Source organism: Sus scrofa, chromosome 4 (genome assembly GCF_054392235.1).
Source record: "Sus scrofa isolate SSC_HxYL_T2T_F1_AM1 chromosome 4, Sscrofa_HxYL_maternal_Yorkshire_Landrace_v2.0, whole genome shotgun sequence".
Classification (NCBI taxonomy): Eukaryota; Metazoa; Chordata; class Mammalia; order Artiodactyla; family Suidae; genus Sus; species Sus scrofa.
In genome coordinates this window covers 122,929,601-122,946,518 of record NC_139386.1, presented here as the reverse complement: position 1 = coordinate 122,946,518, position 16,918 = coordinate 122,929,601, and the positions used below count along the sequence as shown (strand labels likewise).

At 38.8% G+C, this 16,918-nt stretch overlaps 1 protein-coding gene across 19 annotated transcripts in view; it reads left to right on the top strand.

Moving 5' to 3' along the window:
- CDC14A (cell division cycle 14A) overlaps window positions 1-16,467 on the top strand; it is a 169,405-nt gene extending 152,938 nt beyond the window's left edge. For all 19 annotated transcript variants that reach the window (XR_014844657.1, XR_014844658.1, XR_002343573.2 and 16 more), the window contains one exon: window positions 14,457-16,467. Coding sequence is in view for 14 of the 19 variants with exons in the window: in XM_085023854.1 (XP_084879980.1) it covers window positions 14,457-14,486 (30 nt within the window). In the remaining 5 variants the exon portion in view is untranslated. The remainder of the gene's footprint in view (window positions 1-14,456) is intronic.
- Window positions 16,468-16,918: the final 451 nt, after the last annotated feature.

Below are 16,918 nucleotides of genomic sequence, written 5' to 3'. Positions count from 1 at the left end.
AGTTTGAGCCCTATCTGCTGTCCCCAGTCCCTACCTCTGCAGGAGTCCTTTGGTGAATTCTTTGCTTTTCAACAATTATTCTGTGATTCAATGCACATAATGGTATCGATACTGTTAAATAATCATATATGGCCAATAGTTCTGATATATTTTTATTATGAATTTTTAAATGATATTTTTATAAATCAGAACTTAACTACCCCAAGAAAAAGTATAGTCCTTAGCAAATATCTTTTTTACAACATTTGAGCATGAGGAGCTGTAAAATAATGTGCTTTGTTGTCAAAAAATTTTTATATAGTCAGGTTGGTTACAAAGAATTTTTGTCACTTCTGTGTCAGGGTTACATTAATTTTTGCTTTATGGGAACTATAATATTGACCTATTGGGTATATAAACATGAATGAGATAAGCAGTCCTATAATAAGTTCTGAAAGCTGCTTTGGGCATTACCTATTAAATTTTTTTTTTCACTTTTAAAATCATTATTAAGTAGTAGCATATGTTCCGCTTTGCTATTCACTTTTATATACTGATCTGCAAATATTTTCAAGAAGATTCTACTGGTGGTGTTGCACGTTTTGTCGGGGATGCTATTTATGTCCCTTAGACTTTTCCCATTTTCCTCTATTTTGCTGCTTCCTCATCTTCTTTGTTGTGTTAGCCTCACTGATGTTCTTTGTAACTCAGTCTCAATTCCTATTTTAAAGTAGGCTCACAACCTCTTTTTGAAAAGAAACAGATAGTAAATCTTGGCTCCGTGGCCCCACTATTCTATCTATGTATTTATCTGTGAATGGTGCTGCTGTGTTCCAATGAACTTTATTTACAAAAACAGGTGAGGGTTGGACTGGCCCCGTGGGCTGTAGTTTGCTGACCCTGCTTGAGAGCATTGCCGGGCCATAGACACTGATCTCATCATCTTGCTCCCCTGTTCAGAAGTGACCAGCGACCCCCTAAGGCTAGAACATTGATTCCGAATGCCTTTGCTGAGCTTTCAGACCCTCTGTACTCTGTTTCCTTATCATATCTTGTACCGTCTCTCCCGTCTTGCACCTGAGGGTGTTCCCTTCCCTGCATCCCGGCCTTTGGAGAGCCCCTTCTTGGAGATCCCTGCCTCCTTCACCAATTTCTCTTAGAAAAAAATCGACATACTATCTTCCATATGCTGTCTGAAACTTTCAAGAAATTGAAACTCATCCAGTGTTTAACTTTTTAACTTCTGTTCCTATTCAGGATGACTATTTATTTAGTACATTATTTTATTGGTGTGGAGTGTTGCTTTACATACACAAGCATCTATATTTGTTTCCATATTGTCCATATATGCAAGACTTTACACATGCAGCTTTACATATGCGAGTCTCCAAAGTTTGCATTTTCTTTGTGCAGACATTTTGTAAAATTCTTTTCTATTTTACGGTTTCTAATGCAGTTCTAGGAGTTCCCTGGTGGCTTGGTGGGTTTAGGAGCTGGTGTCACTGAAGTGGCACACGTTCAGTCCCTGGCCTGGGGAACTTCCATGTGCCGTGGGCGTGGCCAAAAAATATTTTTAAAGTTTCTCTAATGCAGTTCTAGACGTAAAAAGGAATTAAGAATACTCCTTTGGTTTAAAGTTGAAAGGGAGACTCAAATGAAGTCTTGTGTGCTGCTTTACTTTAATGTTCTCCTTATGCCACAGTTGAAACTGGCTTAACTACAGTTGCCTGTCACAGTGGTCATGCCCAATTCCCAGGCTGGAGGTTGAATCAGAGCTGCTACAGCTGCTGGTCTACACCACAATCACAGCAGAGCAGGATCCAAGCCAAGTCTGTGAGCTACACCACAGCTCACAGCAACACCAGAGCCTTAACCCACTGAGAGAGGCTGGGGATCGAACCTGTGTCCTCATGGACACCAGTCATGTTCTTAGCTCACTGTGCCACGTTGGGAACTCCATCCTAATCATTTTCATACTCAGCTGTTTCGTCTGCTCTTTGGTTGTGAAGACTGTGGACAAGTTTTCCATCTCAGATTTTTACCAGTGTTGGAACAACCTTAGTAGCTTATGAAAAGGTTAAGTTCTGTGCTCTAACACACACACACATATACACACACACACATACACATATATACACACATATAGATATTTATAACATATATATTATATGTTATATATATTTAAGTATTATTTGTTCTTAAAGTAGGACTTGGAATAATAAGATCAAATCATTAGATCCAGCTTTGTAAAATAAACTACCCTTAGCTCTGAGTGATTGGCATGTGCATTAAAGTGTGCTGCATTCTTACTCTGGAGTAATGTTAGCATGACAGTGATGAGCTAGTTAGTGATTGTTTGAACATCCATTTCCGATAAAATCCTCCTCCTTTCCAATGGTATGTAACACCTTTTCCTGATTTAACTTGATGTCCTTTCCCTCATTTTCAAAACTATTATCTGTCCTGATTAAAGATTAAATATTGTATTTTATATATGGTTAGTGCTAGCTTTTTAACCTTGTTGTATGTTCAGATTGCTGTGGTTTTTCCCTTCTCTCCTCTTTGCCGTGGCATTGCCTTAGGTTTAATGCGATTTTTCAGCTAAGGGATGCCAATAATATCAAGAACTTGACCTCAGATTCAATACTGAACCACATTTTTGGCATTCATTCAGCATTGCTATTCTTCTGTTCCCTTCCCAGGGGACGGGGGGATGTTAACTGACAAAGTATCAAATTGTTCCAAGGTCAGCCTGGTTCAGATGGTGTCTTTAAATTTCCACATAAGCTATTTAGGCACACACAGTGTTTGCAGCTAGAGCTAAGTATAGTTTAAGTTTCCAATGTGTTAAATAGTGGTTTATATTAATTTGCTATGTAAAGCCTGACAGCTGGTTTTTTTTTTTGTTGTTGTTATTTTTTGTTTTTGTCTTTTTTTTGTCTTTTCTGGGGCCACACCGGAGGCATATGGAGGTTCCCAGGCTAGGGGTCTAATCGGAGCTGTAGCCGCCAGCCTATGCCAGAGCCACAGCAATGTGGGATCCGAGCCACATCTGCGACTACACCACAGCTCAGGGCAAGCTGGATCTTTAATCCACAGAGCAAAGCCAGGGATCGAACCCACAACCTCATGGCTCCTAGTCAGATTCATTAACCACTGAGCCATGACAGGAACTCCTGTCAGCTGGTTTTGACTCTGTTTGAAAGGACTTTTTCAAACACAGAACTTGCTTCAATCTCAAATATATAGGAGTTATTAATTGGTTAATCAACTTAATTTTTTGACATGTTTTTTTCTTAAGTAATATCAACAATACTGCTAAGTCAATAGAAAAGAATCTTGTTTTAATCTTGCTTTATTTATTTATTTATTTTTGGCCAGGAGCAAAAGACAGTAATTGCCTTTTGTATATGTATAAAGGCTGTCCAATTAAAAATTTTTCTACTATTTATATGAGTGTCTATCCTGAGCTCAGTATTGTTTTAGTGAAGGAAGGTAAGACAAAGATGCATATAAGCCATTGACTTCCACTAGATTGAAAGCTCCATGAGGGCATCTTCCGGCTTAATTGATCTTCAGCTCTCATTTTTCTAGAGTCCCTTTGATCTTTATTTGCACTGGTGACAGAATATGCTTAAAATTCCAGTTTCCTAATGTTAGGAAACTAACATTAAAAAAAAAAAAAAAAAAAAATGGAGTTCCCGTCATGGCGCAGTGGTTAACGAATCCGACTGGGAACCATGAGGTTGCGGGTTCGGTCCCTGCGCTTGCTCAGTGGGTTAACGATCCGGCGTTGCCGTGAGCTGTGGTGTAGGTTGCAGACGCGGCTCAGATCCTGCGTTGCTGTGGCTCTGGCGCAGGCCGGAGACTACAGCTCTGATTCGACCCCTAGCCTGGGAACCTCCATATGCTGCGGGAGCGGCCCAAGAAATAGCAAAAAGACAAAAAAAAAAAAAAAAATGTTACCCCCCCCTCTGCAATTGCTTTAGCTATGCAGTCCCAACCTGAGGAATCCACCATGCTGGCAAAGTTCTGGCCTCTGAGAGGGGCTTCTTGAAAGTGGCTATCCCAGCTTTCTGCAGCTTTGCTCAAAAAGCTTCTCAATTGAAGAGTAAAACTAATTATTATAAGATTTCTTCTTTTTCCTTGAAGTTTTACCATAATATATCTAGATGTCGATTCATTATAGTTCATCCTTGTTGGCTCAATGTGTGCTCTTAATCACAGGGCTGATGGTTTTTTCACTCGCTATCTCAGATAATCAGAAATTTCTCTCCGGATATTGTTTTTCTGCTTTTCCCCTCCCTGCTCTTTCCTTTTGCAATCCCCCTAGACTTATGTAGAAGCCTTTCAGTCTGCCCTCAGTATTCTTGCCTTCTCTTTTAAGATTCCTATTTCTCTGGCTGTGTTCTGATTGAGTTCTTCCTATTATTTTCCAATTCACTAATTCTCTTTTAACTGTGTCCATTCTGCCATGGGCCTTTTGATTTCAATAGCCATGTCTTTCATTTCCAACATTTATAATTCATTCTTTATGACAGCTGTCTATTTTCATTTGGACCTGCCTATTGTGTTTCATAAATTGTTATTCTTTTCATGGGTATTCATTTTCTCATCCTGAGAATCTCAGATGATACATTGTTTTCAGATTGCTTTGTTTTTTCACCTGTTATTTCAGCCTGTGAGAATCCATCTCTTGGTTGCAGGGTTCCTCAGTTCTCTTGGTGTTCATGTTCCTTGTGTGTTTTGGAATTTCCATTTGTAGCTTTGTGCTGGATGGGAGTTTTTGGTTTCTCTCCCCTCCCTCTGAGTTTTCGTCTCCTCATCTACTGGCTTGCTTCTTGGCTGCACTTGACCCCCTAGGTCTTCCTGTCTAGAAATAGATCTTAATGACCCAGGCTCTCCTCCTTCACTGAGCTTGGCAGGCTGGCTTCTCAGGCAGGGATGCAGCTCCACACAAACCTTGGCCCCAGGCAGTGGTTGCGGCTTTGCTTGGCCCCTTTCACAGATGGGGAGGCTGACCCCAGCCCTGGTTTCAGGCCTGGCAGCTTTTGGCCTGTGTATCCCCCAGGAACAGGACACCTGCCCACCTCTAGCAGCTTGCAACTCTCTAGCCAGCGGCCTGCCACTGTCTTAATTTGTTTCTGGGTCATAAAAGTGGCGATCTTACTTTCGTGTCCTGTTTTGTCTTATCTTCCTCACATTTTAAAAATGTTTGATTTATACACGGAAGGGGTCGTTTGGAACATAACTTTCAGCTCCGTCTTCACATGAACTAGATTCAGTCTCTGCGGCTAACCTTCAGAACCTTTTGGAGCCTTCTCCCAGCCCTCATTTCAAACTCATTTCTCTTCCCTCCTTGGCAGGAGCCTCCTGCTTCTTCCATATGGAGCTTCTTAAGTGTTTGGCTGTGCCCTGATCCAAAGGCCTCCATCCTTTCCTTACATGCTGTGCTCCCCATCCGGTTCACCTCTGCTTCTCAGACTCCTTCCCATCAGAAGTTGCCCTAAATCCTATCTCCTTCTCCGTGAAGGCTTCCTTAACTTCACCCGACTATAGCAATCATGACTTCTTCTGCAATCATCCTGTCTGTACTGGTCTTCCTCATTTCTGTTTTGTACTGAGTGTCATCTGTCTAGTGGGCGTAGGCCTTGGACCTCGCTGAATTGGTTGGTAAACTTGAGGTTAGAAGCCATGGCATCTTATTTTTATCTTTATGGCGTCTAGTGTTGGACACTGCTTCCTTATTTGACTATTGCTTATTTATTCCATACAGTCGTCTTTTCTAACATCGAGTAGGTCATTTATTTCTTAAAAAAAGTTGAAATGTACTGTGTATATGTGTATGTGTGTGTGGACATTTAACCCAGAAAGGCATGTTTTTATTGCAGCCGCATTTTACACACAGACGCACACATGCGGGTGTGCATGCGTGTGCAAACCAACCCCATGCACATTGTTGTAATGTCACTGGATTTGCCCTAATGGAAGAAGTCTTTGGTAAATGTCTCAAGGCTCTGCTTGATGTTGAATGTCTAAACTCACATGGCTGCTATGTTTTGGGAGAGAACTGTTTTATCCATAGAAGCAGATGTTTCCCTCTCTTGGTCAAACCATTATGAGTCCTTCGGCCTCCTGTGATATTAATGAGATCATTGCCTGTGTTGGCTTCATCATCCTCAGGTTTAGTCTCTGATTAGAAGTTTTTATAATGGAAAGGAAGGATATAAAAAAGTAGTGTCTCCCTGGGAACTATGTCTAATCACTTCTGATGAATCTACACATGTATGTGTAATGGGGTCAACACGCTGTGCAGTAGAAAATTGACAGGACACTGTAAACCAGCTATAATGAAAAAAAAACCTTAAAAAAATTAAAAAGAAAGCAGTGTCTTAATGAGCGCAGCTTCTATAACAAAATACCCTAATCTAATAGCTTATAAGCAACAAATTCCTTTCTCACAACTCTGGAGGCTGGAAGTTAGAGATTAGGTGTCAGCAAGATTGGGTTCAGGTGAAGGCTGTCTTCTGGGTTACACACTGCCATCCTCTCGTTGTACCCTCACATGGCTGTACGAGGGTGAAAGAGCTCTCTCTGGGTCCCTTTGAAAAGAAAATTAATCCCCTTCCTGAAGTCTCCACTCTCGTGACTGATTCCCTCCCAAAGACTCTGCTTCCTCGTACTATCATATTGAGGTATGGTTTCTTGAGGACTTTGGCTTTACCTTTGAGCTATCAACGAACTGTCATATTTTCTAATCAGGAGCATTATCACCATCAGTGATTTATTATGCTGCACTTATTATGCGCCACACACCGTGTTAGGTGCAATATCTATCCATCGTCTTACTTATTTAACCCACATCATTTCACAGAGGAGGATATCAAAACCCAGAGAGGCCAGCGACTTGCCCAGAGTTTCATAGCTACCGCATTTTAAACGTCCTTAACTCCAGTGATCTTTATTTTTGTTCCCTTGGAGATCCATTTCATAGACCTTCTTATTGTGCTTCTGATATCTTCAATTCTGTAAAGCTTCTCTGAGACACTTATCCCCTAACCTAAGCCTTTTCCGTGACCTCTTTGGGACCCCTGCCTGTTTCCCCACTGCTCTCAGTTTACTTCCTTCCATAGCCCACATAGTCATTTCTTTTTTTTTTGGTTTTTTTTTTTGGCTTTTTGCTATTTCTTTGGGCCACTCCCGCGGCATATGGAGGCTCCCCGGCTAGGGGTCGCATCGGAGCTGTAGCCGCCAGCCTACACCAGAGCTCACGGCAACGCCGGATTGTTAACCCACTGAGCAAGGGCAGGGACCGAACCCGCAACCTCATGGTTCCCAGTTGGATTCGTTGACCTCTGCGCCACGACAGGAACTCCCACATAGTCATTTCTATTTCCTCTTTCCAACATTCTCTGCGTCACTTGACCTTTTTTCTGCAGTCGCTTTATACCTAGTGTCCAAAATTAGATCAGTTCAACCATCTCTTGTCTGTTCCTAGTGGCTCTCCTAAGGTCCGTTGGAGAAAAATTCCATGACTTAGCCCACTGACTCCAGTTCAAGTGAATTCCTAATTCATGCTGCCCCTTCAGGGCTCATAATTAGTCTGCTTACCCCATTCTGGCTCCCTTTCTCTTCCCCACATTGGCTGTTACACAACCTTTTCACATTCTTCATGACCACAACTCCTCCAACCAGGGCCAGTTAATCAGGCCCCGAGTTCTACTGAGAATTTTTTCAGGAATAATTTAACTCTCCCCTTCTCTACCTCAAAATTTGCCTGCATCCGACACATCCTTTTATTTATTTTATTTATTTATTTATTTATTTATTTATTTATTTTTAGAGAAACGCTACTGTTTTCCAATGGTAACTCCACCTACCTGTACTATTATTTCCAGACTATTCCTGGGAGTGGCTCCATCCATATCCTTTCTCTCGTATACCTTCAGTCTCTTATCTTCCATTTGCCCATCTCCTCCCCTGCAAAGAGGCACAGAATGCCCTTGCCTAGTTTCTTGCGGCAGTTCTGTCGCCTGTCATCATGTCTCTGGAACAGCCAAACTTGGGCAAGGGAGGTGACTCTTGTCTTGAAACTTTATACTGCTCTAGCGCTCCAGTTCTAAGCCACAGCTGATTAAATCATTCCTATGTTCAGAGTCTTTCAGTGTCCGCACTTTGTGCACAGGATCCGGTCTGGACTCATACTGGTTGGCTTGCCGCTCAGGTCCTTCCCCACCAGACCATGTGCCTCCCCGTCCGTGTCCCCTACAGTTCCACCCTGCATCCTGCTGGCATTCTGCCTGAGCCCCAGCACTTGTGGTTCACTCTGCTTCCCTCCTGTCTCTGCTTGGTTTTATGTTTCCTGGTCTAGCTCACTGGTTATCTTTTTGATGAGGCATTTGTGACCCATTCAGGTAGAATGCCTTTTCTTTCCTGTCTCTGCTGGGACTTTGTGTCCTGCCCCTGCTGCTGTTTGCTCTCAAATTAGAGTCAGCCGTATGTGATTCCTTCTCTCTCCTCTTCTGGCTTTTAAGTTTTTCAGAGGCATCTTTGTTTTCTCAGGTCCCAACATATAGAAGACGCCTAATAAGTCTTTATTATCAACTAGATTCGTGAATGTTCAGCAAAGGGCTTATTAGGAGCCCATTATCATTGCAAAAGCAGGTAGCACTTTTCAGCTTTAGCTTTAATATACAGTAATTGGAGAGTTTATTTTTTTCTAGAAATGTGGCTTTACTAAAATAAGAGAAAATACATTTTAACTGAGCTTGCATCAGTGTAATTTTGGTGTTCAGATGAACTGCAAACATTCATGTAATGGTTGCCTGAGTCAAGTTGGGTGTCAACAATCTGTCATCTAACAATTGAGCTCTTTGTGATTGTTGAAGAGCATGTATTAAGTTCCTCCAGAAAAAAGAATCTATTAAAAGTTATGTAGGGGAGTTCCCGTCGTGGTGCAGTGGTTAACGAATCTGACTAGGAACCATGAGGTTGTGGGTTCGATCCCTGGCCTTGCTCAGTGGGTTAAGGATCCCGCGTTGCTGTGGCTCTGGCGTAGGCTGGCAGCTACAGCTCCGATTGGACCCCTAGCCTGGGAACCTCCATATGCCGCGGGAGCGGCCCTAGAAAAGGCAAAAAGACAAAAAAAAATAAAAATAAATAAATAAATAAAAGTTATGTAGGAAGGCGAAAGAATATACAGCATTTTAGTTAGCCAGAATTGGGGTCCCTGAAATGCTTAGAAAACACTACAGACAAATGTTCACACCTCTTTCAAAACTGATTTTTTCACAAACCTTAGCTCTTTGTGTTAATTTGATGCCAATAAAACTTCATCCAGTTATGCTTCTGCTAGTGCCATTGCAGAAGTGTTATCACGTTAGCAGAGGCAAACACTTTCAGTAGTATCGTGAAACTGCATTTGTGGAAATATGTATCAATGCTTACATTTTCTGTTTGGTTAACTTACAAGCCACACACCTGGAAACTCCATTGCAAAGCCATGAAAGACTCAGGAATATAGAGGCAGTTATAGACAAACATTTTCCCCCAGTGTTTATTTTTTCCTCATTTGTTCATTAAAACTTGAAACAATGGAGTTATAGATAAGATACCATATTTCCAAATATATGTTTTTCTCTTTTAATTATCAAGGATGCCATGAAAACAAATCCCTTTTTAAAAAGTCGAAGTATAGTTGATTTACAGCATTGTGTTGGTTTCAGGTGTACAGCAGTATGCAACACATCACTTTTTAAGGTGCTTTTTGCCTCTGTAGTTATAACTAGTAGACTATTTTTTTTTTTTCTTTTCTAAGGGTCTTAGAAAAATGGGGACATCCAGGAAGGAAAAAGTCAGTGTGGCAAAAGCACATGGTGATTTTGAGTCAGGATTTTGACCTGCTAGGAAACTAATGGTCCAGATCATAGGGTCCTTTGGTCCAAGTTGTTTGAACATTGAGACATTATTTCTTTCATTTGCTGGCAGAGACCTTAACTTTTATTATTCTTTACAATTTACTGTTTTTGCTAGACAATTTATAGTTTTATTTATTAACTATTCGTATAGTGTTTATAATTATTAGACATTTTTTTCTACCCCTGATTAGGTAACTGGGCTGTTTAAAAAAGAAACACCCCCAGAATAGCTAAAATTTTAAAGTCACTACCCACAGCTGCCAAAACAGATTAGTAGCAAATTTCCAGAACAGAACAAATTGTCTTGCTCTCCTTACCTAACACTTTGTTTTATGTCAAATCCAACTGCTTTCAGAGCAAGGATTCTTGATGGGAGCTTATATTTTGACATAAAAATTTGAGGGGCTGCAAGTATAAGGTAATTTTATCCTTCTTTTGCAGGCTGAATATTACCATATTACAAGTTTGTGGTATTCACACTGTAAAAATACCATTAATCATGATAAACTTGATCTGGTCTTAACTCACCATAACTCTGTTAAACTTAACGACCACATGAACTTGAATATTCTATTCAAGAAATTAAAATCTCTTGGCTAGGACTTTCTGCTGTGGTACAACGGGATCAGCAGCATCTTGGGAGCACTGGGATGCAGGTTCAGTCCCTGGCTCGGCACAGTGACTTATAAGGATCCAGCATTGCTGCAGCTGTGGCTTAGGTCGCAGCTATGACTTGGATCTGATCCCTGGTCCAGGAACTCCATATGCCATGGGGGGGCCAAAAAAGAAAAAAAAAAATCTCTTGTTTATAAATTACTTTGTTAAATAATATTTATATCTTGCACTTCACTTCCTTAATAAACCTATGATTGTCATTGCTAAGGGTTTTTATTTCTCCTTTGTGTTTCAGATACCTTAGGTGTCAATTCTTATGGTAATGATTTAAAAAGATTGGCCAAGCAGATTTAAAACTTTAATCAGAATTTTTTTTTTTTTTTTTTTGGCCATGCCTATGGCATGTGGAAGTTCCTGGGCCAGGGATCAAACCTATGCCACAGCTCTAACCCAAGCCACAGCGGTGACAATGCCAGGTCCTTAATCCACTAGGCTACCAGGGAACTCTAATCAGAATATTTAAACATGCATGTTCTTATAAAGAAAATTGTCTTATAGAGTATTCCTAAAAATTCTTCTGAATTCAGTTCTATTGAAAATCATTTAAAAGATGTATATCTTCTTTACAGTAATAAATATTACATTCCTTTTTGTATTTTAATATTTTGTTGCTCACTCAGGGTCATACCCTGCTCATTATTTGTCTGTGTCAGGTGATGAAGATATTCAGCTGAATGTGTGGTGATCACAGGACAAATGATAGCGGTGTCTTGTGGCATTATATTTTGGTAGCTGAGTTTGGGCTTTACAGCCAGACCCCTGGAGTTCAAATTCCTTCCTAATTACATGATCTTGAGCAAGTTACTTTATTGCTTTGTGCCTCAAATTCCCCATTTGTAAAATGAATTGTTGAAAGCCTTTAATGAGTTAATACATATAAAATGTTTAGAAATGTGCCTGGTGTGTAGAAAGTACACAATAGGTCTCTTTCAACAGAATAATTGATTTGTTAAGTTATATGCCTAATTTATCAAGAATCTCACATAGTTATACCTCAATTAATATTTTTTGAATAATAAATGTCACTAATGATATTGTTTATGGAGTACAAAATACATTTGCATTTTACTCTGAAAATTAGAAGTTCTAATAGCTGATTATTGTGTTTTCTGGGATATCAGTAACTTTAGGATAGATGTTCATTTGGAAAATAAATGAACCAGATACCCTTAATACAACTCTGTCATATAAGGCTGTGGTGCTTGAAATCTAAATGTTGCTGCCACTATTGCTTGCCCAGTGAGAAGACCTTGAAATATTAGTTACAGTTTTTTAAAGAGTGAATAGGTCCAGTAGACTTCAACAATTCTCTCTCTTCTGCAAATCCACTTCCTTTAAGATTTTAGTTTTAGATATGCAATAAAAGGAAGTTAATTTGTTACAGAATACTGATGCCAGAATAAGTCGCTAAGCCCTTTCCACTTATCTTTCATTTCCTTTAACTTTTTTTACACCATATAAAGAAATCACACAACACATTTGGTTTTGTGAACTTTGGTATCTATTTTTATCCCACTTGTGCTTAATATATGCTATTGATGTTCAGTAATTGTGTTGAATGAATTAACTAGCATGACAGAAGATTCATTCTTTGGCCAAATTATGTCTTCATTTGTTTACAGAGCCTTGCAGAGCCAGTAAGGCAGCAGAAGAGAGCAAATTGGGTGGGTGGCAAAGGAAGCCATGGAGATTGTGGTCATCTGACTCTGAAGGGTGGATTAAACACCAGCCAGAGTTTCTGACCTCTGCTGTGGGTAGGAAAGGCGTCTGCCAGAGACTAATAAATAGATACTTCACATGAATGATTGAAATCCTTAGTATTCTAGACTATTTCTGTTTTTCCAGTTCAGTGGGTGTCATGATTCCATAAAACAAATAAATATACATACACACATATCTACCCCCTATATGTTAATACACATATAAAATAGTTTTCCCTGGAAGAAAGTTGGTTTAACATAGGTCACTTGTCCAGTATCTGTTCGTTCGCTTTCTGTTTGTGGAGAATTGGTGGAACTTTAGAAGTGCTTGCAAAAACAACTTTGTTCAAAATTTACAAGCAATCAGAGGAGCTTTATCATTTCTCTTAGTGATAGACTTTGAATAACTTTTTCTAATTAGAACAAAAGCAAAAGTTAAATATTCCCAAGAAAGTATTGGCCAATTTATAAAATGCATGTATGGCCTTCTTGCCGCTGGCGGGACCTCCTGCTCGGCTTTCTCTGCCTGCTGGCCCGATTTCAGAACAAACTGGGAAAAAGCACCTAGAAAAATGATGGTCCACTTTTAAGTTCTGATTGCTAGGATGGCAGCCGATGTCCCACGAGTAAAAGGCTTCAAGGCATTGGACCGCTTTCCCTGGACTTTCTCAAAATCTAACTTATTTTATTCTCTCTGTACATTCAGGTATGTTTGCATTATGGTTTCCTAAGTCTTGATCACTTCTCCTGTTGTGAAGCCTTGGCATAAACTCCATACATCTGTAGTGAGAAAGTCAACTTAGCCTTTTTCTTTCTTCCCAGCTGCTCTTGACGTTTAACCTCTTCCCTGAAACTTGAGAACATGCCTCCCCCAACAACCCTCTCTTCCCACTCCTAGCCTAATCCTTTGCTTATGCACAATGTTACTCTTACTCCGTGTATATTATTATTTAATGTTGACACCTTTGTCTTTTCATTTTATATCTGTGTGAAGTACAGTCATTTGCTCTTTGAGGGCAGGGACCATAATTTTTGATTTGCGGTGTTGATAGATACTTACGTAGTAAATGGCTGTTGATAGGGTGTAAAATGCACTGGGATTTTGAAGCTGATCAGAGATAGTTTGAATCCTCCTGTAAATTATTTGCGAAATGCACAGATTCTTTTTTACTGATAGCTAAACTATCAACAAAATGGACCAATCTCAAGATTGATGACCTATTCATAAAATGCTGCAGATCAATTTGAAAAATAATTATTGGAAGAGGAAAAAAGGGTGTTTGGGAGCAAATCGAGTAACCTTGTTTTTCTAAGGTATTTGATTAGAAGAATTGTGCAGAGAAAATTGTTAATGTTTAGACTGATTTATGTTTCTTCTTTCTAACTGTTCTTTGGTGCTCAAAAATAACTGTTGGGCAGGTTTTCTTGATCTCTCTTTATCTTCTCCTGGTTCACGTCTGTTATCAAGGCAGTCTGATTACATGCCCCAAGCATGCTCCTTTGATGTGTCATTATCTAATTCGATGTGGGAGGAACTTGCATTGTTTATTTTTCTTGAAAGTTGCTCACTGTTTATTATGTTATGACTGCAAGGCTTTTCTGCACAAGAGCTTTTTGGGTCTGAAGATCAGATTTCAAAGCGAAAAGTGTTTTGTGTCCCTCTAAATGGAAAGGATTTGTATGGTATTTTTAAAATTCAGACATTCTTAAGGAATCTGTTTAAATGGTGGCTAATTCTACTGCAGTAGAAGCATTAGCATTCATTTGATATGTATTGAATTAAATTAAAAAGTATATATTTCTTAAAGTATACTCTAATAATTTTTAACTGCATTACAAATATCATTTAACGTTTTGGAGTAATGCTCAATAGTATTGCACAAAAGCTTAGAAGCAAGTTTAGTGCTACCTACCAATTTCCAAATAATTTTTGATCACTAGTATTAAAGCAGTAAGCCTTTTAAAATACAAAGTGTTCTTGTAATCACTTTACCTCATTGAATATCTCATTCTTAGCAAATGCTTTGTTTTCCTCATCTTTTTGCAGTTTTTCTTAGTTTATTTCATTTATCTTTTATGTAAATAGACCCAAACTGCCTTGCATTGAAGGAAGAAGCTGAATGGCTTAGGAGGAATTTTGTGCGTGGTGGAATTTAACCTCAGTTTATGTCTCTCCCCTGCACAGTCCCTTCAGTCTGAATATGTTCCCTACTAAGGCCTTTGCCACTCCGGTGAAAGCTGTTCCACTCTTGGACACAGTTTCTTCGTCTGGACGAGCAAAGTAGAGAGAAAGAAAACAACTGCGTGTCGGAAGACTCTCTCTGCCTCCTTACCTTAACTTAAAGCGAGCACTAAGATAAGACCTTCAGGAGACTTGAAACCAGAAAGCCCTGCTTAATGACTACTATAAATGCACTGAAACAATGTTTATGGAGATGTCAACTCTTTTTAAGACAGTTTTCATGTTGAATTTGGTATTTGGAAAGGTTATTTTTAATGTATTTCGGTAATACATTTGTTACTACATTTACGTGTACAGTGTTACAGTATGTATGTATTGTGAACTTTAAAAGACTATTTTGATACATTTATAAATATATAAAATTATGTAAAAATGAGACTCTATTTTGACTTAGATTTTCTTGCTGTTTGCTACCAAAATTTGTATTTTGAATCTGTTAAGTATGGTTTTATGTACAATGAATAAGTAATTCCTCTTTATTAAGGAAAAGTAAGGGAGACCGTTTTTAGAACGTGCTTTTCATGTTCCCACTCTGAAGATGGCAGATCCGTTCATTCTTTTGGGAAGTCAGTGTAACTTACCAAGTTTATCCAAGTTTATGGCCGGGGAGAGTGTAGTCTTCTGAGGTGGCTTCTTTAGGCCATGTCCTTTCCCTTTGTTTTTGTTGCTGAGCCATTTGGTTTTGCATCTTTGGGGGCTTTCACAAAATTTAACATCCAGCTGCAGATCAGAAGTCACTGAATATTTTTTTCTCTGTGAAAGCACGATGTTTCTCTATGAAATGACTCAAGAGTCCAAATGCTTTTCTTTCTTTCCTCCTCTCAGAAGAAATTCTTAACCCATTTAGAATATTCAGATTTTGGTACGAGGTTTTTGCCTGTATTCACACGTGGTCTGGCACCAGTTTTCAATCAAGGAAGAGGACAAAATCTGAAAAAAGATGCTGCTAAGTAGTTCTATGTATTAAAGGAAAGAAGTTTAAAATAGATTACTAACGACACGCAAGCTAGCATGTCTGAAACCTAACATGAAAATGAAGGGGCTCATAGGTACCTCACAGCCCTTTCATGCAAGTGTAACCTTATATTTAGGCTCCAAAAGCCTATAAGCTTCTTTCCCATGGGGAGCTGGGGAGTCTTAGACCCTAATTGTCTTCCACGCTGCTTAAGAATGGACTTCTCAGAGACAGTCAAATGGATTCATATGAAGTGCTTTACTCTCAACCATTGAATTATTTATAGTGTATTTATTAGAAGGGGTACCTTGAGACTGTCATACATGGCTTCAGCAAAACATCTTGTTTATATTTTATATTTTAAAAAAGGCATTTGAAAGAATTTTGACTCAGGCTCATTAACTTAATCTTCAAAAACTGCAGTACCAAATAATTGCACTAAGCTGATGAAAAAAATGAATTGTATGTTTTAGGAATCAAAAATTAGGTGGAATTCAACTGTGTACCTTTTTAAAGCTGAAATAGTAAAATATTTTATTATGAGTTATTGTAATAAATGATTGGTTAATTGTATAGGAAGAGGATAGTATTTTTTTTTAAATTATCAGTGAAAAGTAATTCAGATAACATTTGAGAAGTGGGAGAAAGGGAACCATATTGACAGATTCAGTTCTATGAACACACTGATTCATGCGCAGCTATGAAATGATTGTACATTTGACTACTGTAAATTTTCCATAATTATGTGTGTATATTAGTCATATGTATCTACATGGGTATGTCTTAAAATTATTTATACACATGTACATACATAGACAAACCACGAAGTATATGTGTATAATATAGAAAGTATATAGCAAAGCGATTCTACTCCAATAATAAAAATCATTTGACATGTATTTTGTTATGAATAGTTTACCTTCAAAAAAGATATTTTGTTCTATTTTAAAGTGTAGAAGAATACACTGCTAATACATAATAAAAGTTTTACGCAATTTACAGTTTCCTTGGCTTTTATAATTTGGATCTGGAGTTATCAATGTACTGAAGTTTCTTTATAATTCTGTATCTCTGGTTGGTGCCTTTCGAGTTTCTCCAGTTTTCCATTCCAGATTTTTAGTTTATCTTTTATTGACTTTCCAGGTTGTGGCCATTTCCTGAAATATGTGGCAGCAAGCACAAAGAACTCTTATAGTTTGAATTTCACAAGAGTCAACTAATGTCAGGCTCTTACTGTCTTTCGCTATCTATAATTTTCCTTTTTGCTAATAAAACAGTATTCATGATCAGTGTTTAGGGTCCTACTTGATCATTTATGACTGTTGTACAATATACTGGTCATACATTCCTTTAGAGAAAGACTAGCCGTCTTTCTTAAAGGAGAAATTATAGAAATAAAGCCGATGGCACAAACCTTGCTGCTGTTGGATCTATACCCTGAAGAGCTGGC